Source organism: Asterias amurensis, chromosome 16 (assembly GCF_032118995.1).
Source record: "Asterias amurensis chromosome 16, ASM3211899v1".
Classification (NCBI taxonomy): Eukaryota; Metazoa; Echinodermata; class Asteroidea; order Forcipulatida; family Asteriidae; genus Asterias; species Asterias amurensis.
In genome coordinates this window covers 2,681,237-2,709,108 of record NC_092663.1, presented here as the reverse complement: position 1 = coordinate 2,709,108, position 27,872 = coordinate 2,681,237, and the positions used below count along the sequence as shown (strand labels likewise).

Sequence of the window (27,872 nt, the reverse complement as noted above, 5' to 3'; positions counted from 1 at the left end):
CCGATTTCTCCAGGCTGTAAATAAACTGTCATTTTGGATGTAAAATGCAGGGAACCGAGTGAGACGCATGAATAGGTCATTACACCGTTATGTTTCCCACAACCCATATTTATAAGGCAGTGGACACTATTGGTAATAAGTCAAAATAATTATTAGCATAAAACCTTTCTTGGTGACGAGTAATGTTACCTGTGAAAATTGGAGCTCAATCGGTCGTCGCAGTTGCGAGATAATAACGAAATAAAAAACACCCTGCACACACGAAGTTGTGTGCTTTCAGATGCTTGCTTTCGAGACCGCAAAATTCTAAATCTGAAGTCTCGACAAATTCGTGGAAATTATTTCCTTCTGGAAAACTACGTTACTTCAGAGGGAGCCGTTTCTCACAATGTTTTAGACTATCAACCTCTCCCCATCACTCGTTACTAAGTAAGGTTTTATGCTAATAGTTATTTCGAGTAATTACCAATAGTGTCCACTGTCTTTAAAGTCTTATTATCATTACAAAATGAATCGAGACTGACGAGCCAACTAAATAATAAAGCAATTTAATAGAGGATCGGCTTTCAACGTCCGCTACCGACTGAAAACCAATCGCTCAGACTGCGAGATGACACGTCTTCCTTTGGGACCATGAAGTGCCATTGATTGCTAACCCCAGTGTTACCATGGTGATTATAAATTACACTACTTAGAGGTTTGGGCGATCACAGGAAACATCGACAATGGAAGAGACAGTATATATTGGGACAAGCACTAGAATGGGACATCATGAGGAGATATAATAAAGCTAGCGAAAATGAGTGATCATCAAATTGCAGTCAATAGGTATTTCTGTGTGGTGCAAATATTAACCCACTTCAAATCCATTCATAGGACCTTTTCGAAACCGCTAATTTGGCTTCAGGTTCCGTCTCTATAATGACCACTATGAGCACATCCCGCAGGGGGTTTTGTACTGAAGCACCGCTAATCGATGTCTCGAGATGATACTACGTTGCTAATAACGGAGCTTTGCCGTGCTCCCCATTGGATAATTATTTCAAAAAGCATAGCAACGTAGTCTCCAACTCAAGACTGGAATTTGTTGTTTAGAGTACAAAACCCCTCGCTGCGGGCAGTGTAAACAAATTCACCCCGCCATAGGTTGTGTATAATGGGTGCGTTCGTTTAGCTTCCCTGGGTAGACCCGGTCTGCCCCGGTACGTTCGAATAGCTTTGACGGGGCTCACCTGAGTGAGCCCCCAGTGCCCTGCTTGTGGAGTGGGTCACTTTGGGGTGACCGGAGGTGCATGTCACCACGAGAGGGCGAATGTGATCGTTCGATTAGCTCTTGTCAGGGGCTCACCGAGTGAGCACCGCGGGGTCGACCCAGGGAAGCTAAACGAACGCACCCAATGTGGTAATCGGTTACCAGCGGTACTCACCCACAGACATGATATACCAGAAGAGGAAGCTGGTACTCAGCCCTGACGCAACCCCTGTCCATGCACTAGCGAGAAGGAATGATCCATACTTTGCACTACAGATTATTTCAGCGAGGATCTTCAACGAAAACTCAGTTTCCTCCTTGCGTTTCTGCATAAACAAAACAAAAAGACGAATTCATATAATTATAAGAGTAAATTATTTAATATTGGATATTTGACATTCACGTAGGTTTGTACAGCGAAAATCAGCTCTGCCTTTTGGGGGTAATGGACGTTCACGTAGGTTTGTACTGTAGAAAACCGAACGTGAGAGTCCAATATCCAAAATTGATGTACAAGGTAGACATTCACTGTACAAACTTACGTGAATGTCCAATGTTCAGTATCGATGTACAAGATAGGTATTAACTGCACAAACCTAAGTGAATGTCCAATATACAATATCAATGTACATGTACAATATAGATATTCAATGTACGAATGTTCAATGTCCATTATCAAACTAACTTTTTCTGGCAAAATTCCTTTCAAACAACTGTCATCTCTGTTGGATCTCATCTGCTAGCACAAAAGTATTGACCAAAAAGCTAGAGGGAGCCTTTAATAATACGCTTTTAATGTGTGCAAAATTTGGAAAGACACTAACAGTATCAAGAAATCAGCATCAATCTTCAAACATTAAGTTTTGAACACATTTTTAAACCAGTTTAATTAATATCCAACTTATTTGCATGTTGTAGTTCTCTTTCCGAATTTTCATTTTTGTTTTGCCATCTTTTAATTTTGCAGTTGACGCACGTCGTTCGACTGTTGACAGACTTGCGTTGAGTTATACTGAACATACAAATTAACAACCATAAAATGCACTGTTTGACAAAGATCTCCGCTCTCAAAATAAAAAAAAGTGCAACAACTTTACTATTTACAGTACAACTTCCGACTTCCGAACAACATTCACTCCACAGCCATAAAAATGATGAACGACTTGTGTTGGAAGGCTATAACCCACATCGTTCAAACAACTATTATTTCAAGCTAATATTTGAGGGAGTGCAGCACACACTCCAAAAGACAGCCCACACACGAAGATAAAAAAGTTCATCTTCGTTTTTCCTCGTGATTGATTACTGCAGGGCAATTTAACAGGTTGTCATCGACCCCCTGATCATTTATTTTACCCCGGACATTTTTACAACACTCCGGAACAAGATGCTACTGAACGCATGACTTTGTGTATTATTCATAACTTGGACCTACGCTATTTTCACTATCTAGTGACACTAACTAGGGGGTGTTCTGAGAAAGCAAAAAGTCCTTAGGTTTTTAGGCTTTTTGTGTCCCTAAAGATTAAAGGAACACGTTGCCTTGGATCGGACGAGTTGGTCTATAAAAAGCGTTTGTAACCGTTTTTTATAAAATGCATATGGTTGGCGAGATGTTTTAAAAGTAGAATACAATGATCCACACAAATTTGCCTCGAAATTGCGTGGTTTTCCAAATACTGTGCGAACTAACACGGTCGGCCATTTATGGGAGTCAAAAAATTTGACTCCCATAAATGGCCGACCGTGTTAGTCGACGAGGTAAAAGGAAAACCGTGCAATTTCGAGGCATGTTTGTGTGGATCATTGTATTCTACTTTTACAACATCTTTCTAATCATATGCATTTTATAAAAAAACGGTTACAAACGCTTTTCAAAGACCAACTCGACCAATCCAAGGCAACGTGTTCCTTTAAAGGGTTTAATACCTTTGGTAGATCATTCCATATAGAGGAAGGACAGACTCTATGATCATTCATAACTTGCACCTACGCTACTTTCACTATATAGGGAGAGGATTACCTTCAAGATCTTGGTTTATGTGTATAAATGCCTCAACAACACAGCTCCTGGCTATTTATCCTCTTGCCTGTCTCTCCATCGGCCTGGGCGCTCAAGTCTACGCTCAGCATCCGACACTACTCGCCTCATGGAACCTAACTCAATCAAGCTTCTTAAGTCGGCCTCAAGTCGCACATTCTCACATTTTGCTCCACACACCTGGAATGCACTCTCCCTCTCAATCAGGAAATCCGACTCTCACCGAACATTTAAGAAGTGTATCAAACATTCTCTATACCCTATCTAATGCGCTGCGTTCTTGACGTAGTGGCGCTATATAAAAGCCCTATATGTATGTATGTATGTAGTGACACGAAGAAGATGTTATGAGAAGAAGAAAAAAGAGCATACCATCCTGAGGCTTTTGGCGTCCCTAAGGATTTGAGGATTTGGATACCTCTTTTTGGTAGATCATTCATAAGTTCAACCTACCCTACTTTCGCCATCCGTATAGACACTACTACTATAGGAAGGTGTCTGAGAAAAAAAAAGGAGTATACATTCCTGAGGCCTTTGGTGTCCCTAAACATTAGCGAGTTTTATTTATTATTTATTTATTTATTTATTTATTTATTTATTTATTTATTTCCAGGCAAACAGTACAAACAAAGAATAGGTAATAAAAATAAGACTTCACAGAGAACAAGCCAGCGGATAACCAAACAGCGAAAATAATCACTATCTAAAGGCGATCCAGACAATAAAAATAACAAAGGCACAAAGGGCACAATGACAAAAACGACATAATTGCACATCAAATACCATATCAAAAGAGATCTTTTCTAGGTCAAGTTTTTGACCAAGACATGAATCCCTACTCACTGTGAATGAATATGTATGTTTTATAGAAGTAGTACATAGGCATCAAATTGTTTGAGAAAATACTGGAAATAATGGAGCGATGATTTCAGGAGACTCGCGTAGGCCTAATACTGGTAAATACGTCGTTAATGTAAAATGATGTTCATCTCCTGAGACGTATATTATTTTCGTTACATTGTTTTACTTGAGGCGCACAAAAAATACACAGACCCTTTCAAGACACTAGACACCCTAGTAGTCTTCTAACTTAGTGTATCTTAACATAAGCACAAAATAGCAAACCTGTGAAAATTTGAACTCAATTGGTCGTCGAAGTTGCGAGATAATAATGCAAGAAAAAAAACACCCTTTTCACTCGAAGTTGTGGGATTTCAGATGCTTGATAGATATCGAGACATCAAAATCCCTTTCTCGGCAACTAAGGTTACTTCAGAGGGAGCCGTTTTTCACAATGTTTTATACTATCAACAGCTCTCCCTTAATCGTTAACAAGTAAGTTATTATGCTAACAGTGATTACCAATAGTGTCCAGTGCCTTTAAAGCCCTGAGTGAAATGTCATGTTACTTCTTCGCCTTCCCAGGTGTTGCTGATCGGGGTCTTGCGTATGTGGAAGCACGTACCTCATCTTTTCTTAAACATACAAGTTACTTGGGGACACCCCAGGGAGGGGGTAAGGGATGGATGGCCGAGGGCCCATTCATACCTTTTATAATTTGTGAATGACATGATTGATAACGTCTGCCTACTACTGCAACTTTAATAAGGTTTGCTGGACTTGGGAAATTGATTAGGGATCTCAGTGACATCATGACAAGTGAAGACATAATTTTATAATATCTTTATCATTTTAGTATGATTAGTGTGTTTATAATGGTCTCGTATTGTCTAGTAGGTATGACACTGCTGTAGAATTGCAAAGGTCGTGGGTTCGAATCCACTCGAGTGTTGATTTGCCTGTGATCTTTTTCACATAACGCGGGTAAGTACTGCAGTATACAGTGCTAACACAAATCGGTGTATGGGTAAAAACCATAATGAATATGATTTCAAATTGTTGTTCAAATTGTCTTGTCTTGTCTTGTCGGCTTTCTTGAATGGCTGAAGGAACTTTTTAATTAATTAATATTGACCCTTTAATAGCAGAAACTTGATGCGTATTAGATTTCCCTAAAGGCCGGCTTATAGTCGGTCGCGCGACGGAAATCTTGCGCGCAATCCTAAGACTGGTCGGGAAATATTGACGTTTTTAGGCCTCAGTCTTAGGATTGCGCGCAAGATTTCCGTCGCGCGACCATCGCGCGACCGACTATAAACCGGCCTTTAGGGTGAAAAGTGTCAACGATCCTTACCGATTGAGCCTCTTTATTATACTTAAAGTCTGTAATAAAAAGGAATTCATCTTTAAAGCCATTGAACACTTTCGGATCAGAAAAAAAAAAAATAAAAAAAAATTATGCTAACAATTATTTTGAGTTATTACCAATAGTGTCCACTGCCTTTGAGGCAAAACAGTAGGTGTTTTTTATCGACCGCCTGCGTTGTGACGCAGACATTATAGAAATTTCAGTGTGTATTTCGCAGGTTTTTCTAGCGGTAAAATTTCAGCGATGGCGCGGAAAACTGGACGACAGGTTTTACGGAGTTAATATGAAAATTTCAACAAGCGAAGGCTGATTCTTCGGCAGTTGATGTCAAAACAGAGACGGGACGTCAGCATATTTATAAATTATTTCCGAATAAAATTCCATTAAGAAAAAAAAAACGATAATCCTCTATAGTGTGTTCACCTTGCTGGAAAGTACACCACGATATAATGTCTTTGACTCATCTAAATTTCATTTATTAATTGTGGTTGGGAATGACTTTCTGGGCCCAATTTCATAGAGCTGCTGAAGCAAACATTTTGCTTAAAGGAACACGTTGCCTTGGATCGGTCGAGTTGGTCCTTGAAAAGCGTCATGTAACAGTTTTTTGTAAAATCGGTATGGTTAGAAAGATGTTGTAAAAGTAGAATACAATGATCTACACAAATGTCCCTCGAAATTGCGTGGTTTTCTTTTTACCTCGTCCAGTAACACGGTCGGCCATTTATGGGAGTCAAATTTTTGACTCCCATAAATGGCCGACCGTGTTTATTCGCGACGTAAAATGAAAACCGTGCAATTTTGAGTGATACTTGCGTGGATAATTATATTCTACTTTGTAAACATCTTTCTAACCATATGCATTTCATAACAAACGGTTTCAAACGCTTTTTATAGACCAACTCGTCCGATCCAAGGCAACGTGTTCCTTTAAGCAAAAAAATCTTAGCTTTGTAAAATCAGATTACTAGCTAAGACTCCACTCAATTGTTATGCTAAGTAAACAAAAGCTAAGTATTAGTCACAAGCAATGTACATTGCATGACATTTTTGCCAGTAACGTGTGTAAAATAAGCAAGCTATTTTCGTGCTTTTTGCTTAAGCAGCTCCATGAAATTGGGCCCCGTAAGGCCAAGAAACCCAGAGGAGAGAAGACAAAGAGGGAAGTTTCATTTGTAGATGTGGGAGGAAAACCAATGCAGTCATGCTGGGACTGAGAGCCCAATCTTGATTTTTAGGATACTAATTGGGTAAAGGATATTAAAGGAACATTACAGAATTGTTTTTTGCTAACAAAACAGTTGCTGGCAGTGTAAGCACCTTATTTAATCCACCATATACATGAACTAACAGACCTGTAGAAGTTTGAGATCGATCGGCCATCTGGATCACGAGAGAATATTGAAAAACCTATTACAAATGTTGCATTGCATCGATGCCAAAATAAAATAGAATAAAAAGCTCGCTGAGCGACAAACTCCAAACGCCAAGTTAGATATTTATTTATTTCTCATCAAAAATTTCAGAAAAAGTTCAAGGGATGTTTTCAACTATCATTATCATTAGACCGTGTAAATTTTAGGTTAATCTGTAATCTTAATGTTTTTGTTTCTAACCAGTTCTGCAATTAAGAATATTAAAGATGCTATGTCATGTTTTTGGCCGATTTGACCCCAAAACTTTGATTTAAAATTCAATAGGTACTTTGATGGGGGTCGAGAAAGTTACATGCTTTCATTTGAGCCATTGCTCGAAAGAGTCCGCCAATTATTAGCAGCAGTGAAATAAAGTGATCAAAATTAGTTTTTGTCGGGATCCCGACAACTTATCACGTGACCAATTCTTATGTGTTTTATAAGATAAGAAACGTTTTAAATTTGTGTCATGGTTCCTGACCAATAAAAGTAAAAGTTAAACTTTTTTGTCGTGAGAGCGGGTGATACTCTTTGAAATACCATTGACTCAAAAAACTCTATGTTTTGATGTTTGTGGCAAAAAATCTGACTGATAGCATCTTTAACTTGAACCGGAGTCCCAAAGGTGGAAGGCTAGGAAAGATACCACAACGCATTCCTGACAGTCCAAGGTACTGTTTTGTGTTTATGTCGACATTAGTTGTCATAGATTGAAAGTCTGCTGCCACCCAGCGTTTCAAAGTGTTTACTTTCGCACACTGCCATTGACGCAAAATGTTTACTTACCGGTGGTGCGTCGAATGTAAACGCCAATGGTAGACACGTGATCATGGTGATAACAAACACGATGAATGCGATCCGGTAATCCGTGTGTGGAACCTCCACTCCAAACATCACTGTAGGTCGTTCCGTCGTGGACAGATAAGCACCCATTGCCAAAGTCCTGTTGAGAGAGAAGACATGATTGGTTCAAATCATAGTCATTAAAGGCAGTGGACAATTTTGGTAATTACTCAAAATAATTATTAGCATAAAACCTTTCTCGGTAACGAGTAATGGGGAGAGGTTGATGGTATAAAACATTGTGAGAAACAGCTCCCTCTGTAGTGCCATAGTTTTCGAGAAAGAAGTAATTTTGTACGAATTTGATTTAGAGACCTTAGATTTAGAACTTGAGGTCTCGAAATCAACCATCTAAACGCACATAACTTCGTGTGACAAGGGTGTTTAGCATAACACCCAGAAAAAAACAAAATCGTTAAGCAAGCCCAAAACAAGCCCTCATATGGAAAAAGATCGGAAGCATGTGCTGACAACATGATATAGAGGGCGTTGCAACCACAGGTCAATTTGACAAACCAGTTCCTTTAAAGATTCAGTTGGTTCTTAAGCTGGAACTTTTTGAATAAACATTTCGCAAGGCATCTAAAGCTAAAACTTATTGAATGAGCATTAATTGAGCAACAATTCTTACCCAATGGCAGCACCGACTGGACCAAAAGCCTTCTGGTAACCGTAGTCCACCGTGTTCCCTTTGACATACAAGCTGTCCAGCACAGCAGCATTACTGAGAGCATGAACTGGACCCTGGAACACGGACCCAAACACGCTCAGGAGGAGAAACACGATAAACAGATGGTGTAAGTCCGTTGGATTGTACAGCCATTTGTATTCGGTGAGGGTGACGGCATCTTTGTAAGATATGTTCTTAGTGAGCTCCTTTTGGAAGTGCTGTGGGGAATATATGACGTTATGTACCGAAGGGGTCTTGGTCCCGACCGTTCTGTGGGAACCCGGAAGGCTTTGCTTCAAAGGTGCGTAGATGATGTCTTTGGATACGTTTGGCTGTTTAGTAGACGGGGCTGGCGAGGTTGCGCTTAAGGTTGAGAGGTACTCGTGAGGTTGCTGTTGTTCCTCTTGTAATAAGGACTCGTGGGACTCGCGGGTAGTCCGTACAGGGGTTTCAAAACGTTTTAATAAGACTACCCCCGTGGTTGAGTTGAAACCCGTTGTGATGTTTGGACATTCACTGCCGTTGAGGTCATGTTTGTACTCCTGTAGTTTGGACAGCGCTAACGCGCACGGAAGCTGGCGAGGAGCGGGTACAAGCGAAACGCATCCTATACCAAGGATCCAGCCTATGAGGCTTATTATAATTAGCGTTTTGCGTAGGTTGAGGCGGTCAGCCAGACATGTAATGGTCATCATTAATGGTATCTGCGTGAACGGAGAACAGCTCTGAAGTAGCCCAATCTGGCTCGCAACAAGCCCAAACTGCTGGTAGTAGACAGGAAGGAATGGTACGATGCAGGACTTGCTACCCTTGAAGAGGAAAAAGAACGCCTTGAATTTGAGTGTAGACCGTTCAATCGTGCATGGTTGGTCACCTTGTGCGTCCAGTCCGCTGTTGCCATCGCCACCGTCGCTCTCACTCTTTTCGAAGACCTTGTCCTTGGGAGCCTCCTCGTTGTGCTTGGTTTCTCGGATGTTGTTCTCTATGTCGTTAAGTGCTTTGGAGTAGTGGTCCAGGAGTCTGGCTCGGTCAATCTCCGGGTCCATGGCCGTCTGTAGCCTCAATGGACTTATTCCTGCAAATAAACCACAAGAATTTTATTTAGGTCAGTTTGCATGTAGACACTTATAATGGGTAGACTGACTTCGTGCCGTACTCATTTTACAGATTCAAGATTTGGACATCCTGTCTACGAGAACATTGTACTAGTTGAGTGGGAGGGATACATTTGAAAACTAATCTGAGGCACTGGAGAGGAAAAGAAACCGAAACAAAAAAGTCTATACAAAGAAAAGGATCAATCGAGACATAATTTCTGATTTCGGGGTGGGGGTATTGTTGAGAGCTCAAGAAAAAAAAAAAAAACACATGGCGACAAAATAAATTGCAGGCTTGGGTAGGGGGTGGGGTTTTTACGAATAATTATGTTAATATGGGGATGGAACAATAAACCCAATCATTGTGGAATCAGCATGTACCAGTAAATTACACAGAGTAAACACAATTGCGACAAGATAGGCAGTACAATACAAAAACATAATCAAATACTTATATGGATTTGTATCATTGTTTGTACTCTTATCTTAATAGTAGTAAAGTAAAAACTGTTCTATATGGTTATCGTTTTTTTTTTAGCTGGGTTATTCCATAGTGAGGTTTCCATGTATAAGAGGGTTCCCCGAACACCATGTGTTTTTTTAGTGTATTTTAGTGGTTTATCCTAATATATATATATATATTTTTTATTGTCGTATTCTTTGATAATGTTCAATTTTATGTCTTTTATCTGTGCAATTTTTATCACTATTGTTTACCTTATACCACATTATTAAATAATTATGAATGAATAACAAAAATAAAGTAAAGTAAAGTGTACCCCGCCCCCTTCAGCCAAACCTTGTGTTTTTTTAAAGACAGTGGACACTATTTATAATTGTCAAATACTAGTTTTTACAGTTGGTGTTTCTCAACATATGCATTAAATAGTAAACCTGTGAAAATTTGAACTCAATCGGTCGTCGAAGTTGAGAGATAACAATGAAAGGAAAAAAAAAACCCTTGTCACACGAAGTTGTGTGCTTTCTTCGAGACCTCAAATTCTAAATCTGAGGTCTCGAAATCAAGTTCGTGAAAAATTACTTCTTTGTCGAAAACTACATTACTTCAGAGGGAGCAGTTTCTCACAATGTTTCTTACTATCAACCTCTCCCCATTACTAATTACCAAGTGATGTTTTTTGCAGAAAGTTAGTTTGAGTAATTACCAATAGTGTCCACTGCCTTTTTCGTCTGTTAACGGCTCACAGGTCAAGGTGATTAAAGTGCGCCTGACTAAGTTACGTAATATGTTCAGTATGGGTGCATTCGATTAGCTTCCCTGGGTCGACCCCGGTTTGTGGCGGTTTTTTTTCCAGGACGAACGTGAGTAATTATCTGCACACGTTCGTCCTGAAAAAAAAACTTGCCACACACCGGGGTCGACCCGGGGAAGCTAAACGAACGCATATAAGACACATTTAACATTGACTTGTGGTCTGTTTCCTGTTTCCAAGTCGACGGTGTTATCCTGGTTTACTGTTCACAAGTGTATTTTCTAATTTGAGTTGGGTTTAAATAAAACACCCAGTTACATGTGGCTACGTTCAAGAAGAAACCCACTCTGTGAAAATGAGTCACATGTCGCCCAATGCAATATTAAGTTATGAACAATGTGGAAAATGTATATTAATTAAAAAAAAAAAAATAAAAAAAAATATTGTTTTCTTTCTTTTTAAGATCTTTAGTTGCATGGTTAACCTTTAGAACACTTACTTTTAGCCAATAAAGCTATGAATACAACAATTTTGTGATCATAGTTATGTCTAATCTTTATCCTTTTGCACACAATGGTAGTTTAAAATATCATTTTACTTGTAATTCGTTTTTCACAAAAAATGGTGTAGTGGCTAATTTCAAAGGGGAGTAACTCAGCAAAGCGATACACCCAAAAGCTTAGACACATACCAAATTACTGCTGCTGATGTATTCTTTCCAGCCATGCATATAACTCAATTCCTGAAATTGACTATATCTGACTCATTTTCACAGAGCGGGTCACATTTTATTGTCTGAGTTTCGATCCCTTGGCTGAAAAGGCCGACCCGTCCATGACAAGTAATAGAAATTTACAAACAGTAATCGAACCAGAACTTCATAGTTCACATCCCATGCCGTGCGACCTCACAATTCAATTTGATCCTACTAGCTACGTGAGAAGAACTGAGATAATAAATCATGCATTCCGTGTTCAAAAGGGTTAAATGATTGTTGTCACAATATTCACAGCAGACCCTATTAATCTAATATACACAATTCACAAGAAAATCTATATGGATGGTAGCAGACAGGACACAATGGAACCGAATTACTCAAGGGCGATACCCAAAAGGGAACCATCAGCGCATGGTTGAAGGTACAAGTCTCCAGAAATACCTACCAATAACCATAACAGTTTTAAAGGCAGTGGACACTATTGGTAATTACTCAAAATAATTATCTGCATGAAATCCTACTTGGTAACGAGTAATAGGGAGAGGTTGATAGAATAAAACATTGTGAGCAACGGCTCCCTCTGAAGTAATGTAGTTTTTGAGGAAGAAGTATTTTTCAACGAATTTAATTTCCAGACCTCAGATTTATAATTTGAGGTCTCGAAATCAAGCATCTGAAAGCACATAACTTCGTGTGGCAAGGGTGTTTTTTCTTCTTTCATAGTTATCTCGTAACTCCGACGATGAATTGAGCTCAAATTTTCACAGGTTTGTTTTTGTCTGCATATGTTGAGATACACCAAGTGAGAAGACTGGTCTTTGACAATTACCAATAGTGTCCAGTGTCTTTAATATTAAATTAAAAGTATTAAAGGTATGTTGTTCCCAAAACCACCCATTTATGTTCTGCGAACCATGAAACTATACGCACAATATTCACAATAACTTCGATATATAGATTTGTTAATGCCTGAATTGATGTATAAGGCGATCGAAATTAAGCTTAGACGTCTCGGTACCTGCAAAACATGATGTCCCAGCTTTTTTTTTTTTTTTTTTTTTTTTTTTGCTAGTTGCCTCTGAACCAAAGTTTTAAGGGCAGTGGACACTATTGGTAGTTACTCAAAATAATTATTAACACAAAATCTTTCTTGGTGACGAGTAATTGGGAGAGGGCTGGTAGTTTTCAACATTATGAGAAACGGCTCCCGCTGGTTTGAAATAGTAATGACGACTTTTTTAACAGTTTCGTTATAGAACCAGTAGTGAATTATTTCGTAACCAAACTGGCCTCAACAAACCGTGGTGGAAAATGTTTCCTCCATGAACCAACCAAACGAAATATTTAGACTCTATTAAATCGTTGCGGAAACCCGCTGCTAAACCAAAAAGAGGATTCGAACTGCCTCTAGCTACCCCGGGCTATCCCGGTGGTCTAGTTGGTAAGACACTGCTATAGGTGCACGTGTCGTGGGTTCGAATCCCATCCGAGTGGTATGCCTGTGGTTGCTTTCACACAGCTCGGGAAAATACTCAGTTAACAGTGCTAATACACATCGATGTATATAAGTTAAAACCACAATTAAAGGCAGTGGACACTATTGGTATAATTGTCAAAGACTAAACTCGACAGTTGCAATGGTGTATCTCAACATATGCATAAAATAACTAACCTGCGAACATTTGAGCTCAATCGGTCATCAAATTTGCGAGATAATAATGAAAGAAAAAAAACCACCCTTGTCACGCGAAGTTGTGTGCGTTTAGATGGTTGAATACGAGACCTCAAGTTCTAAATCTGAGGTCTCGAAATCAAATTCGTGGAAAATTACTTCTTTTTCGAAAACTATGGCATTTCAGAGGGAGCCGTTTCTCACAATGTTTTATACCATCAACCTCTCCCCAATACTCGTCATCAAGAAAGGTTTTATGCTTACAATTATTTTAAGTAATAACCAATAGTGCACACTGCCTTTAAAACTCCTGATCCAAAATGCAAATTTCCATTTATTATAAAGGAACATTGCAGAACTGATTTTTGCTAACAAAACAGTTGTTGGCAATGTAGGCACTTTATCCTAAACTGACACACCTGCGGAAGTTTGAGATCGATCGGCCATCTGGGTCGCGAGAGAATAGTGAAAACCGATTGAAAATTTGGCATTGCATCGATGCCAAAACAAAAATGAATAAAACGCTCACTGAGCGATAAACTCCAAATAGCGAAGTTAGATTATTTATTTCTGAGCAAATAATGACATTTCAGACAGAAATATTTCAAGGGATGTTTTCTACTATCACCATCATTAGACCGTGTAAGTTTTATGTATATCGTGATTTTCAGGATTTTTGTTAACATTCCTTTAACAACTTATTTCAACATCAAAACAATCACCAGGCAACAATCTCGAGGTATAAAAACTATCTTCCAAAGATTGGTTTGGTTAAAACCAGACCAACTAACCCTTACCTTTTGCCGATGAAACTCACTTATTCACGCGAGATCTCAACAAAGATCCACTGACACTCGATCGCCGAGCACAAACAAAATAACAATCCGGGTTGCAGTGCCGCTCATTGACGGGAAAAAACACACACACGTCGCTCCTCCACGCTGTTCTGACGAAGGACTACAACACTGTTTGTTCGAGCTTTCGGCAAATTGACAAATTTAGCTTCGCGTATCGGTGCTGTTTGTCGGTGATAAGGAACTGCGCAGTCAATTTAATTTTGTTCCCATCGCCGCCCACTGCCTCAAATCACTGTTAGTTTTGATTTTTAGTGCGCAAAGGAACCTCATTAACTTCTATGCGCTGATCCATCCTTCTACTTCTAGATTAACTCCCGCTTCCTTTTTTTTAATTACCGCAAAGGTATTGACATTGATCAGGGATGTTATTTGAAAGGACGGTGGGTGGTTGGGGCGGGGAATTTCTCTGACGTGGGATGAGGCAAGGAGTTGCTTTCCACAGGGTGAGATGACTCTGTGATTTGGTGGTTTTTTTTCTTCCTCGGTTCGGAAGTGGAAGCGGCTATAAGTGATGATTCTGTTTAGTCACTTTTCTAATTAAGATGAATGTTTAGTCATTCGTTAAGATAATTGCACCATCGTGCGTCATTATTACAACATATCCATTGACCATAGAGCTTAAAGCCACTGGACACTATTGGTAATTACTAACATTTATGTTGAACGAGATAAGTTTAAATGCCCCAACATAAGGCCAAAAAAAAGTAGCTAATCGTCCGGATTTTTCAAAACAGAAAAGGATGAGGGCCTTTTTATTTATTATTATTATTGTTTTTTTTTCAACATCGCCGCTTAGTATTTCAAAATCAAACAGGCCACAAATTCTTCAGTTTGAACCCTTCGCAAACTGATTGTACACCTATTAGTTGCATGAGGACCTGTGTTAACACTAAAACTAACAGGGTCGGATAACACTAAACCGATTTGCTGGTAGGCATTTACTAATATTGTTTCATGAAACAAACGATTACACGTGTTAGAAATAACGTTGCTCCTTCTACATGAGATACGTTTCACCTGCTCCAATAAGGGTTTATAGTCTGGCACTTCGTATCTTAACCGGCCACTCTTCGAATGTATTGTAGGACCCCTTCTTATTTTTCAAACTAAAAAAAAAAAACGCACACAATCACAAAAAACACACTTTGCTCCGCGCAAAAACGAAGCTCTTCAAATCAACAATGACACATGATACTAGATCTGAATGGTTTCCCCACTTTCAATTTACAATAAACAAAAAAGTACATCAAATCTTGCACGGTGGCCAAATCAATTTGCCGAATATGAACTACTAAATATTGCCAAATTCTGCCTCTCGGGGCAAAAAATTGACTAGACGAAACATTTCGATCTCTCTGGCGCATTTAGAACTGTTGCAATAGTAAGAATAAATCGCTACTGAATTACACTTGTGTAGACCCACGGGTTAAAGGGACACGTTGCCTTGGATCGGGCAAGTTGGTCCATGAAAAGAGTTTGAAACCGTTTTAAAATGCATGGTTAGAAGTTTGTTTTAAGTTTAATATAACGATCCACACATAACGATTTCCTTATATACGTCGTGAACTAACACCGCACGCCATTTTATGGAGTCAAAATGGCCGACCGTGCTAGTTCTCAAAGTAAAAGGAAAACCATTCAATTGCGAGACATATTTGTGTGGATCATACGCCTCCCTTAATATTCATGCATGACGTCACGATTCGTACCCAAAACGAGGCCATATAGGTGCACGTCCGCCAGTGCTGCGCCTATGGCCTCGTTTTGGGTAAGAATGGTGAAGTCAGGCGTACTTAGTTCTACTTTTAAAACATCTTTCCAACCAAATGAGTTCATAACAAACGTTTTCAAACGCGTTTTATGGACCAACTCGCCCGATCTTAGGCAACGTGTCCCTTTAACCCGCGGGTCTACGCGAGTGCAATTCAATGGGGAGATTATTCTTACCGCGTGTCCCTTTAAATTTATGTCTATAATCAATTTGAGGAGTCAAATAACAAAACACCAAACCCAGACAGTTGTGATCGATGTTTGTGGTCTTGTTCAAGGAGCAGCAACGGTGTTTCTAAACGCAGATGTTTCAGAAATCCCTACTGTTATTTCGCGTCTCGTGTTCGCTCGTTTTATGAAGGTTTGTTCCTTTCATTTTTAGACTTCAACCACGGGGTGAGAATGATGTTCTTAAGGTGGGAATTGGGGTCAAAAAGGCGCAGTGTGGAGTAATTTATACGTTTGATGACCTGTTTTAAGAAAACAGTTTTAAGTTTCAATTTATATGTAACACACATCAGTGAAGGAAAAAAACCAAATTAACAGTGTTATATGATTGTGTGTTTGTTTTGTGAGGCTATGTGTTTGAATGTGTTAAATCTGAGTATTGTTTGAAGCTTTGCATGTTGTGGAGAAATACGAAGAAACAATTCATAAATAGTAAACCATGTGTTAGTAGAGTTCTTGCCAACAAGGTCTTTCCCCCCGAGAACAAAACTACCGAGATGACCTACAAAAAGAGGTTTTCATATGAATCAATTCTTGTTTTTAAAGGCAGTGGACACTATTGGAAATTGTCAAAGACTAGCCTCTACAGTTGGTGTATCTCAACATATGCATAAAATAATAAACCAGTGAAAAATGAGCTCAATCGGTCATCGAACTTGCGAAAGAAAGTGAATGTATAGTGCCATCATTCGAGTAGGTTTCCTCATGCAACCATTTGAGGTTTATTAAGAACCAAACGTCTGAAGCTTTGCAACCGTCTCAAGCTTTGTCCGAGTTCATGATGATTTGAACATTTGTGTTCGACCAATATTAACCCAGCCATAGTAAACATTCAAACGGAACAGCACTGTCCTAAATGTTTGCACCATGTCCAGATATTTGTTTTAAGAAACGGTTGAGCAAACAATATACCCACTCTTCCTCAAGAAGCTGTACCCACACAGATGTCGAATTCATAAATGAATAAAAGGGGAATTTATAATAGTTTTTTTTTCTTTAAAGTTAATTTTGATTCAAGCTGGGTTCAAATTGAAACCACTGGTCTATGTTCATTACGGCATTGGTCTGGTACCAAGTCGAACTCCAAACTTGACACCAAGACGTCGTTCTCGGGAGTCATGTAATTTTCCTAACAATAACTGAATCTGAGGCCGTGTCCGAAACGACGACTTCGGCTACAGCTACGGCTAGATCGCGCGCGTTTGCCTATTCTTCAACACTGGTAGACGCGCTGATCTAGCCGTAGCTGTAGCCGAAGTCGTCGTTTCGGACACGGCCTGAGTTAAGACCAACTTCTTGTATTAAAAAGAAGACTAGGTCTGTGAAGACATTTCAGTTTCGGACGTGGGAGGAAAACCCATAAAGGAAAAACCCACGCAGTCAGGTAGGGACTGAAAAACCCAATCCACATGGAAGGCTCCAAATGCATAGACCTTACACAGCCCAAACGCAGCCCAAACGCAGCCCTTACACACCCCTTAAGCAGACCACACGCACCCCTCACGCACCCCTTACGCACCCCTCACGCACCCCTTACGCACCCCTCACGCACCCCTTACGCACCCTTACTGTTTTAGCATCACTGCTATTCGTTAAAGCCATTATACACTTTCGGTAAACAGTATTGTCCAAGTCCCACACTTCGTGTATCACAACTTTCATATAAAACAACAAACCTGTGAAAATTTAGGCTCAACCGGTCATCGGAGTCGGGAGAAAATAACGGGAAACCCACTCTTGTTTCCGCGCGTTTCGCCGTGTCATGACATGTGTTTTTAAAAAAAATCCGTAATTCTCGCTAACGAGAATTTATATTGTTTTACCGTTTTCTCAAAAAGTAAAGCATTTCATGGACTAATATTTCAAGAGAAGTCTTTCACCATTACCTTCTGTAAACCCTGTAAATTATTTGTAAATCTGTGAACTTTGTTTGTTTTGTCTGTACCGAAAGGGTCCAATGGCTTTAAATGCAAGTCAAATAGGTTTGATCCAAAACGATATTATTCAGACAAAATGTAGGATTGTATAATTTAGTAATTCCATTTGCTCCAGTATTTCCATTTAGATAATTGTGTCTCTTCTATAATGAGAAGTATTCATGCGAATAATTTAAGCTTACATCAAAACCTGCTACAAGGGCATCTTAACATGCAGATAAGTTTATACACTTAAAGGTACTGCACACGTTTGGTAATATTGCCTAAAACCATTATTCCCATCTGATGTATCCCAACATCTGAATAAAATAACAGACCTGTTACAATTTGGGCTCAATTGGTCATCGTGGTTGCAAGAGAAGAATAAAATAAAAAACACTCTTGTTCCACAAAATCTGTGTGCTTTTTTGATGCATATCAAAAGGCTTCAGGCCTGAACTCTTTTTAACATTTGAGTGAGAAGTTTACCTCTAAAAAACTACGCTACTTCAGAGGGGGCCGTTTCTCACAATGTTTTATACGATCACCAGATCCCCATTACTCGTTACCAAAAAGTAAGTTTCTATGATAATTTTTTTTTATAGCAATTACCAATAGTGTCCAGTGCCTTTAAGAGTATAAGAAACGATGCCCAATCTTTTGGGCAATACATTAATCTCTGTTTACTCCCCATGCACAATTTTGATATCCCCTTTTTTAGTAACCCTATACAACCTCAATTTGGACAAGTTAAGCCACAGGGAAATTAAACAAAATGCAGCATTTTCGAGACTAATAGAACGCGAAGCCCGCCTCAAACATTGCACAATGCATTACAGCCTCTCCAACCTTGAAAACGATCAATTGATTTTGAGTGAATTTCTTCTCACAGATGTCAAATTTGCACAGGGATAAAAGAATATTCATTCTGGTTTTTACCCATAATACACCGATGTGTGTGAGCACTGTTTGCTCAGTACTTTCCGGAGTCCTGTGAAAAATAATCACAGACATTACACACTGCTCTAGAGTTGCAAAGGTCGTGGGTTCGAATCCCACCCGAGTAATATGCATGTGATTTTGTTCACATGACTCGGGAAAGTACTGAGTGTACAGTGCCAACGCACAACGGTGTATATAGCTATATATTATTTTCTTCTGGTCATGCAAAAATCAAAATTTATTGTCTGGAAGGCAAAAATGTGTGTTTATTCCTATTCGCTGAGGTTTGCGGTAACGTGTGAATCTCTTTTTAGTAGTTGTGGGGTTGAGAATAACTGGTGGTTGACAACTGAAAGTAAAGCATTTCATGGAATAATAATTCAAGAGAAGTCTTTCACCATTACCTTCTGTAAACCCTGTAAGTTATTTGTAAATCTGTGAACTTCTAGTTTTTTTTCTGTGCCGAAAGTGTATAATGGCTTTAAGCAGCATCCAGCAACAGAGTCCATCATCCTCCTGAAGACGATCAGAGCATACTGATCGAAACGTTGAGTTTGAACCACCATTTTTTTCAAAAATGGTGCTACCCCAAACCTCACCTGAAAAGGTATGTGGTTTTTTAATCGTATACACTGTGTAACTGTTATGTTTCTAGTGTGATAATGTACAAAGAAAACATGTTAAATTTGCATCGGGGATAAAGAATATTAATTTTTGGTTTTTACCCATGTACACCGATGACGATAAAAGAAAAGAAAAAAATATATATAAAAATAATACAAACCATATTGCTTAAAGGCAGTGGACACTATTGGTAATTACTCAAAATAATTATTAGCATAAAACCTCTTTTGGTAACGAGCAATGGGGAGAGGTTGATAGTATAAAACATTGTGAGAAACGGCTCCCTCTGAAGTGACGTAGTTTTTGAGAAAGAAGTAATTTTCCAGGAATTTGATTTCGAGACATCAAGTTTAGAATTTGAGGTCTCGAAATCAAGCATCTGAAAGCACACAACTTCGTGTGCAAGGGTGTTTTTTATTTCATTCATATCTCACAACTTCGACAACCAATTGAGCTCAAATTTTCACAGGTTTGTTATTTTATGCATATGTTTAGATACACCAAGTTAGAGACTGGTCTTTGACAATTACCAATAGTGTCCACTGTCTTTAAACATTGTGCAACCGATATAAGTTTAGTCAAAATGTGGAGTCCGAGACATTTAAGAAACTTTCTTGAAAAATTACCAGTGTCAAAATTTCACTTACCCTTTTTGTATAAACTTCTTGATGGAGTTCTGTTTTTTTCAAAGCAAGTTGATCCTAAAAGATCGAAGATAAAAAAAAATGTTTTATTAAGTCTGGACACAAATACAAACCAGTCTTCTCACTTGGTGTATCTCAACATATGCATAAATAACAAACCTGTGAAAGTTTGAGCTCAATCTGTCGTCGAAGTTACGAGATATTAATGAAAGATAAAACCACCCTTGTCACACGAAGTTGTCTGCTTTCACATGCTTGATTTCGAGACCTCAAATGCTAAAACTGAGGTCTCGAAATCAAATTCGTGGAAAATTAGGAGTGACGTTTTGACCATATCAGAGTCCTTATCGGAGGCTGAAGAAGGTTAGTTTTATTTTACACATTTAAAGGAACATTACAGAATTGGTTTTGCTAGCAAAAAACGTTGTTGGCAGTGTAAGCACTTTATGTTATCCAACAGATACATATAAACTGACCAACCTGTAGAAGTTTGAGATCGACCGGCCATCTGGGTCGCGAGAGAATGGTGAAAAAACGATTACAAATTTTGCACTCATCGATGCCAAAACAAAAATGAATAAAACTCTCACTCAGCGATAAACTCCAAACGCGAAATTCGATTATTTGTTTGTCATTAAATATGAAATTTCAGACAGAAATATTTCAAGTGATATTTTCTACTATCATCATCTTTAGACCGTGTAAGTTTTATGTAAATCTGTGATCTTCACGATTTTTGTTTCATACCATATCTGTCTTTCACTTAACGATTAAAACACTTGACCGGGTCAAAAAAACAAAAGTATCTTTAGCTTAAAATGTAAAGACTGCTTTTAGAAGAATGTTGGAACAAAATTCTGTCCCAAAGGAGCTCATTTAGTTGAAGCCTTGCTTCTAATAGGTTCCCCAGAGTGTGATCATTAAGTTTTGGCCGGTACTTTATTAGCAGATCCGCAAGGCCGTTGTATTTAGTTTTTAGTTAACAGTTTTGTGTACGTCCTTCGTCTATTTTGTTTTATTGGCCGACAGAAACCATTTCCATTTTGATGTGTTTTTTTTTGTGTTTTTTTTTTACCCATATACACCGATGTGTGTTAGCACTGTATACTCAGTACTTTCCCGAGTCCCGTCAAGAAATATCACAGGCATGTTACTCAGGTGGGTTTCAAACCCACGACCCTTGCAATTCTAGAGCAGTGTCTTACCAACTAGACTACCGAGATTGCCCGGTAGCAAAAGGCAGTTCGAATCCTATGTTTTGGCAGCGGGTACCGCAACGATTTTTTTTTGCTTTTCTATATTCTTTATCCCCGATGCAAATTTAACATCTATTATATTTGGATGAACTTAAACTGCTGGATACCAACAGTTTGTGAAGCTTGCAGTTGTATCGGCTGCAAGATCCAATTGTGCAAATTTAATGTTTGAGCCTGCGGTTACATAAGCTGATTCTAGCCTAAGTAGACAAAGTTCATCTGCATTAAAAAAAACAGAACAAAGTGGAGTATTGATTTAGACTGTTTAAAAAATTAATCAGGTTTTTCTCATCTGCACATTGCCGGAAACGGATTTTAATGTGACTGGACACTTTTGGTTATTGTCAACGACCAGTCCTATCATTTGTTGTCTCCAACATATGCATGAAATAACAAACCTGTGAAAATTTGAGCTCAATTGAATTGGTCGTTGGAGTTGCGAGAATGAAAGAAAAAACACCCTGGTCACACGAAATTGTGTGCTTTCAGATGCTTGATTTCGAGAGCTCAAAATCTAATTCTGAAGTCTCGAAGTCAAAGTCGTGGAAAACTACTTCTTTCTCGAAAACTACAATACTTAAGAAGGATCTGTTTCTTTACAATGTTTTATACTACGTTTTATACTATCAACAGAGTGTGGGTTCGAATCCCCAGCCGTGACATTTGTGTCCTTAAGCAAGACACTTAACCATTGTTTCGTCCTTCGGATGGGACGTAAAGCCGTTGGTCCCATGTGTTATGTTACGCATGTAAAAGAACCCAGTGCACTTGTCGAAAAGAGAAGGGGTTCGCCCCGGTGTTTTTGGTCCGATCGGCAGCAAATTGCACCACAGCACCTTGTAAAGCATCACATGGTGCTCTCAGAATTAGGTCTCATAATTCAAACGTAGTCCCACATCTTGCAGGAAATACTATGTTTCAGCGCCATGAGCGTCACTGGGTGACGGACACGTGCGCTATATAAAAAGCCACAATTATTATCAACAGCTCTCCGTTGCTCGTTACCAAGTAAGGTATTTAGGTACTTATAATTATTTTGAGTAATTACCAATAGTGTCCACTGCCTTCAAATAATAACCCCTTATCAAAATCCAACAACACCAATCAACAAACAGCTGATCTAGCAATATTAATAAAAGTATGCATTCAAAAACTAGACAACAGTATTTATTAGTAATTTAGACAAAATGAAGTTTTTACAAACAAAAGCACTGCCCCTAGGTCTTGCTACATCTGTTGTAATGGTGGGCAAAGCTGTACTGGCTTTGTAATACAAAGTCAATAATCATTAACTGGTTCGTGTGTCTGTATTATATCCATTTAGTTTCATGCTGCATTTATAAAAAGCAAAGTAAATTGATCTGATATTTCGTATAAAATGCATGAATTTTTCATATAATTATAGAACATCTGGGTGACCCAGAACAATTAAAGTCACCTGGAAATAGATTTTTTTTCTTTCAAACATAAGAGTATATGCTTACGAACAATAAAACAATTTTTTTAGTAATTGTTTGTCACGATTTATATGTTAACAAAATATATAAAGTTGTTTGGGGGCTGAATCCGCCTACCCCTTTTGTGACGTCAATCGAGGCAGACTTTGCCTGCAATGCGTTTAGTAAACACACGTGCAAAGTACCTGTACGTTCAAGTCGTGACTTGGTACATTTCAAAAAGTGTTTTTCTGCATTCAGCAGCAATACACCTGGTCGGCATTGCCGGAAAAAAAAGTCTGCCTCGATTGACGTCACGAACAGCGTTCTCTCGGGTCGGGGTCTACTCTTAAATTTGTAAACAACATAAGAACTGATTTTTTTAAACCTTAGTTAACTGTTTATTCACATTCCACTCATCAAAACACATATATTAGTGACAAAAGCTTTATTTTGAAAAAATACCACTTCCAGGTGACTTTAAACATAGGGGCAATTCCACGGTCAGTCGCATTACACTTTTCAGTGTCATTTCTCGATCTTGGTGCTAGAAGTTCTATGTGAGATATTCTTTCCACTAAGTTTATAGACTGATTTGTACTTGACACCCAAGGCTTTGAATTGATGATATTAGAAATGTTGTGGGCTTTGTACTTTGGATGTTACAACGTTGTAAAAAGCGGTCAGTCGCAATACACAAAAAGGACATGGTAAAAAAAAGACTTGTCACCATTCAAAAATTTCCTATATTAAAAAGCTTGCGAAAGTGTTACTATATGTAATACACAACTCTTATACATGAGTAACCAACAGGATATTTATAAATGGTCAGCAACTTGAACTTTTAGGTATACATGGCAAAACTATGGTCAGTCGCATTACGGTCAGTCGCATTACAGTTTTCCAGACAATGTAGCCATGCCAACATGAAGCCCAAGTTGAGTCCTTATTTGGCAAAATTGGGTTCATTCCTTGTCAACAACTAAAAATAAATTGGTTTCATATGTTAGCTATAACTTTTAAGTGGAAAGAAAGTTGAGACAAAACTTGATTTTTTGGTGTCCTGTCCATGAGTGCGTATTGGCGACCCCAACCAAAAACTGTTTCTGACGTCATAACCAAAACGGTAACCGAGCTCACAACTCGGTTATCGTTCAGTCTGAACAGCAGAACCAACGACCAACAACCGAAACAGTTTTTGTTGGGTCGCCAAAACGCACTCCAGGTTTGCTTGGAATTGTCCATATATAGGATGAAAAGTCAAATGAAAAGTGAACCATCTGTTAGACTTACAGTGTTCTGGTGCCTGATGTGCGAAGTTCAATGTTAACTGTTTATTGTGGCGTGTCATGTCAAAGTGGTTAAGAGCACCAGACTCAAGCATCTGAAAGCACAAAACTTCGTGTGACAAGGGTGTTTATTTCTTTCAATATTATCTCGCAACTTCGACGAGCAAATGAGTTCAAATTTTCACAGGTTTGTTATTTGATGCACATGTTAAGATCCACCAAGTGAGAAGACTTATCTTTGACAATTACCAATAGTGTCCTGTGGCCTTTAGCTCCGGTCTGGGTTGTTTATTCATTGGCTCTTGATGATATGTGTATATATCTACGTACATCAGACTCTCCGATGCCATTAATTCGTCCTTGAATTAAAAACTGATAAATGACGCACACATATCTTTAATATTTAAATTAATAACAAAATTATTCAGCAGACATTTTGTTTGGTACTTAGAAGTTTTCCTGTATAGCGGATTGTTGTGCTCTCAGATAATGCAAACAAAATTGGACAAACATAAGCATAAAAACTGAATGTGAAACCAACATGAGGATTCCTTGTTAAAGTCACTGGGGTGGATTTCACAAAGGTAGTCCTTACTTAGAACTAGTCCTAGGCAATGCTAAGAGATAGGACCAGTCCTAAGTTAGGATGAGTTACTGGTCCTAACTTAGGACCAGTCCTATCTCTTAGCTTTGCCTAGGACTAGTCCTAAGTTAGGACTACCTTTGTGAAATCCACCCCTGGACATCTTTGGTTGTTGTCAAAGATCAGTCTTCTCACTTGGTGTATCTCAACATTTCCACAAAATAACAACCTGTGAAAATTTGAACTCAATTGGTCGTCGAAGTTGCAAGAGAATAATGGAAGAAAAAAATACCCTTGTCGCACAAAATTGTGTTCTTTCAGATGCTTGACTTCGGGACCTCAAAATCTAGCTATTTGGTCTCGAAATCACAATCAAACATTTTAGCGCAAAATTACTTCTTTCTCTAAAACTACGCTACTTCAGAGGGAGCCGTTTCTTACAATGTTTTATACCATCAACCTCTCCCCATTACTCCTTAACAAATAACGTTTTATGCTAAAAATATTTTGAGGAATTACCAATAGTGTCATCTGCCTTTAAGCATCTCTGTACTTTCAAAATTAAAAGTAGAATGAGGTGCATGCATAAAATGCTCTGCTTGTTCGTGATTAAGAATTAATCAAACAAAACCGGCGGACATCCATTTGCTTTTTGTTCTAGAAGGCCAAGTTCAAAACGCATCCATGAAGAAAAATATATTAAAAAAAGAAAACGTCATCCTCTATTCCCGAGGGGGTTCTGTATCATCAGTTACGGCGGCTGTCACCCATTAGGGTTCGACCGCAGTGGATGAATGCTTGGAATCAAGGCCAAATTAATATCAATCAGTCGTGCAAATTTATCATGCCATTACTGGGGGATTTAGGAAGTAAGTGCCTGGGGAGTTGAAGGCATGCTTTCTATCTCTATACACAATCCTAGTATGGGTGGACTCGAGATGTAAAAATGAGTATATCACCAACATTTTTACCTACACAGAATAAATATTATTTTATTCAGAATGAAATAACGTAGAGAGATTGTTGGCACTTGTTGATGGATGCATGAGTGACTGACTCAGTTCACATTGGTGATGAAATGATATTGTTATAAAGCAACATTGTCGACGAGCATAACATAATTCAAACACATTTTCTTCGTCACTCTAAAAGAACAACTACATTTTCATGTAGTACCGGCAGGTTACCGCTTAGACTGGCCCTCTGTTTGTATCCACATGGATTAAGACTTGTACCGGTTTTGAATGTATTCACATGGACATCAGATTTAGCTGAGAATCTCCATGACCAAAGGCCATGTGAAATTATGCGAGGTCAAATATGATAGAACTGGCTCAATGCAGATCTTTGAACAAAACCACGAGCCTCAAAGTGTGACGTCACATGTTCAAGCTATATGGCGCCAAGCCTTTTTTGTTTAGGTTGTGGACTACGGTTGAGAGCTATACTCATTTTACATTGCACCATGTAATGGTTAACAGAGTGCTGTGGCGCACTTTACTTACAAGTATAATACTTTAGTAGTCAAAACACATAGGAGACATACCTTTGCATTTAGCATTCTAGCTTACAGTGTTAGTAAACACTTAAAAGGAGGCAAAGCTTTTTGGGGTTGTAGGCTACGCTTGAGAGCTATACTCATTTTACATAAACCATGTGGTTTACAAGGTGTTGTGACGCACTTCACTTACAAGTACTTTATTATAAGGTGTGCGTATAAAATACATTTGTATTTGACCTGATAGCTTATTTGGCTCATACATGCGTTTGTAAATAATAATGGAGAAAGGCCTTTTTTGGTTGTGGACTACTATTGAGACGTACTCATTTTACATAAAAACATCATGCTATGGTTTGCAAGGTGTTGTGGCGTACTTCATCCTCATGTATTCCAGTCAATACAAAAGTGTGCGTATGAGAGACATTCCTTCAGTTGCATTTAGTCTTAGTCCACAGTGTGTGTAAACACTAATGGATGAAACCTTTTTTTTTGTTTCGAACCTCAGGCTTGTTAAATGTCTATTTTTTCTCGTTTCCGTTGTCACAACTGATGAAGCGAGATGGTTATGTCCATTAGGCGCTATACAATGAGATCGTGCGTTATATTTAAGTTTAAAGGGACGCTGCGTTAGGTTTGCTCTTGGACAAATAAATCTATCCGGAGTCCCGGACTACAGTACAACATAAAAACTGCACGAAGTGCGTTAACAATGTACGCTTTTCAGTTATATACATTGATATCCTAGAATGTTTTAATTAAATCTAACGTTTGTTACGGACCCCATGTTCAATAACAGATGTAAGCCATTTCTTTTCAACACAATGTCCAACCAACTATTCCGTTGTTCACAGTTAGTCCGACAAAGCGATGATCCTACTCATTCTGTCCACCAAAAATTATGTTCGACCAGTGTTCGACAAACCTTTTTCCGATATTGTATAACTCATTATCTCTGACTATGACGCTGGTACGTAATGGACTTCTGATTTACGTGCTCGATGTATCATTTTGTTTGGAAAAGACGTCGGGGTGCAAGACAGAACAAAAACTTTTACCGGACACGCGCTGGGCACAACCTTCATCGCAATTTTCGTAAAAAAAAAAAAAAAAAGCGGAAACAAAACACACGATTTGCGGTCCTTCTGATTTTTAAAAGTCATTTATTGATACTGTACCTCTGTCAGAGAAACGTTCCCAACCGGTTTCCTCAAACATAATTTGTCACATTAATTGATTGTGACATTTTGCTTGCCAAGAGCACTCTTGAAGCAAGACTCCAAACATTATTTCGTTGACATCAGATGTAGAAGACGAAAACAAGTCCCGAAAACAAATGTAGCCTTTTTTTTCAATACCTGTTTTATTTGCCAGCGCGACGTAACTCGTGTCCTCATCCGCGTTACGAAGGTTATCAACGCAACAAAATCTTCCCCTAAGTGATTTACTTTGAGTGCTGTGCGTCAATTTTCTCCCGATATGTGATGAGTTTACACGACTATCCGTCACTCTGGACGCACTGTGACATTTAGAGAATCACATGTTTTTACCCCCAAGAAATCAGAAGAATCAAGACTGTAGCATGACTGTAAAACGCTGATCGATCTTAAAGGAAGCCTCTTTGCCTAAGAGTATATCAAATGCGTATAGTGCTCGATTGGTTGACGGTCTGACAGATGACCCACTTTGCAACCCAAA

At 38.7% G+C, this 27,872-nt stretch overlaps 1 protein-coding gene across 3 annotated transcripts in view; it reads right to left on the bottom strand.

Moving 5' to 3' along the window:
• LOC139948874 (major facilitator superfamily domain-containing protein 6-like) overlaps positions 1 to 27,872 on the bottom strand; it is a 53,095-nt gene that overhangs the window by 7,859 nt on the left and 17,364 nt on the right. Inside the window, exons 3-6 of one of the 3 annotated variants that reach the window (XM_071947229.1) lie at positions 20,116 to 20,169; positions 8,392 to 9,505; positions 7,704 to 7,860; positions 1,428 to 1,578 (exon numbers count right to left, since the gene is read on the bottom strand). In XM_071947229.1, coding sequence (XP_071803330.1) covers positions 1,428 to 1,578; positions 7,704 to 7,860; positions 8,392 to 9,476 — 1,393 coding nt within the window. In that variant the 5' untranslated portion in view covers positions 9,477 to 9,505; positions 20,116 to 20,169. Of the gene's footprint in view, positions 1 to 1,427; positions 1,579 to 7,703; positions 7,861 to 8,391; positions 9,506 to 13,928; positions 14,065 to 20,115; positions 20,170 to 27,872 lie in introns of those variants that run through there. The other 2 variants (XM_071947231.1, XM_071947230.1) reach the window with 2 other exon arrangements.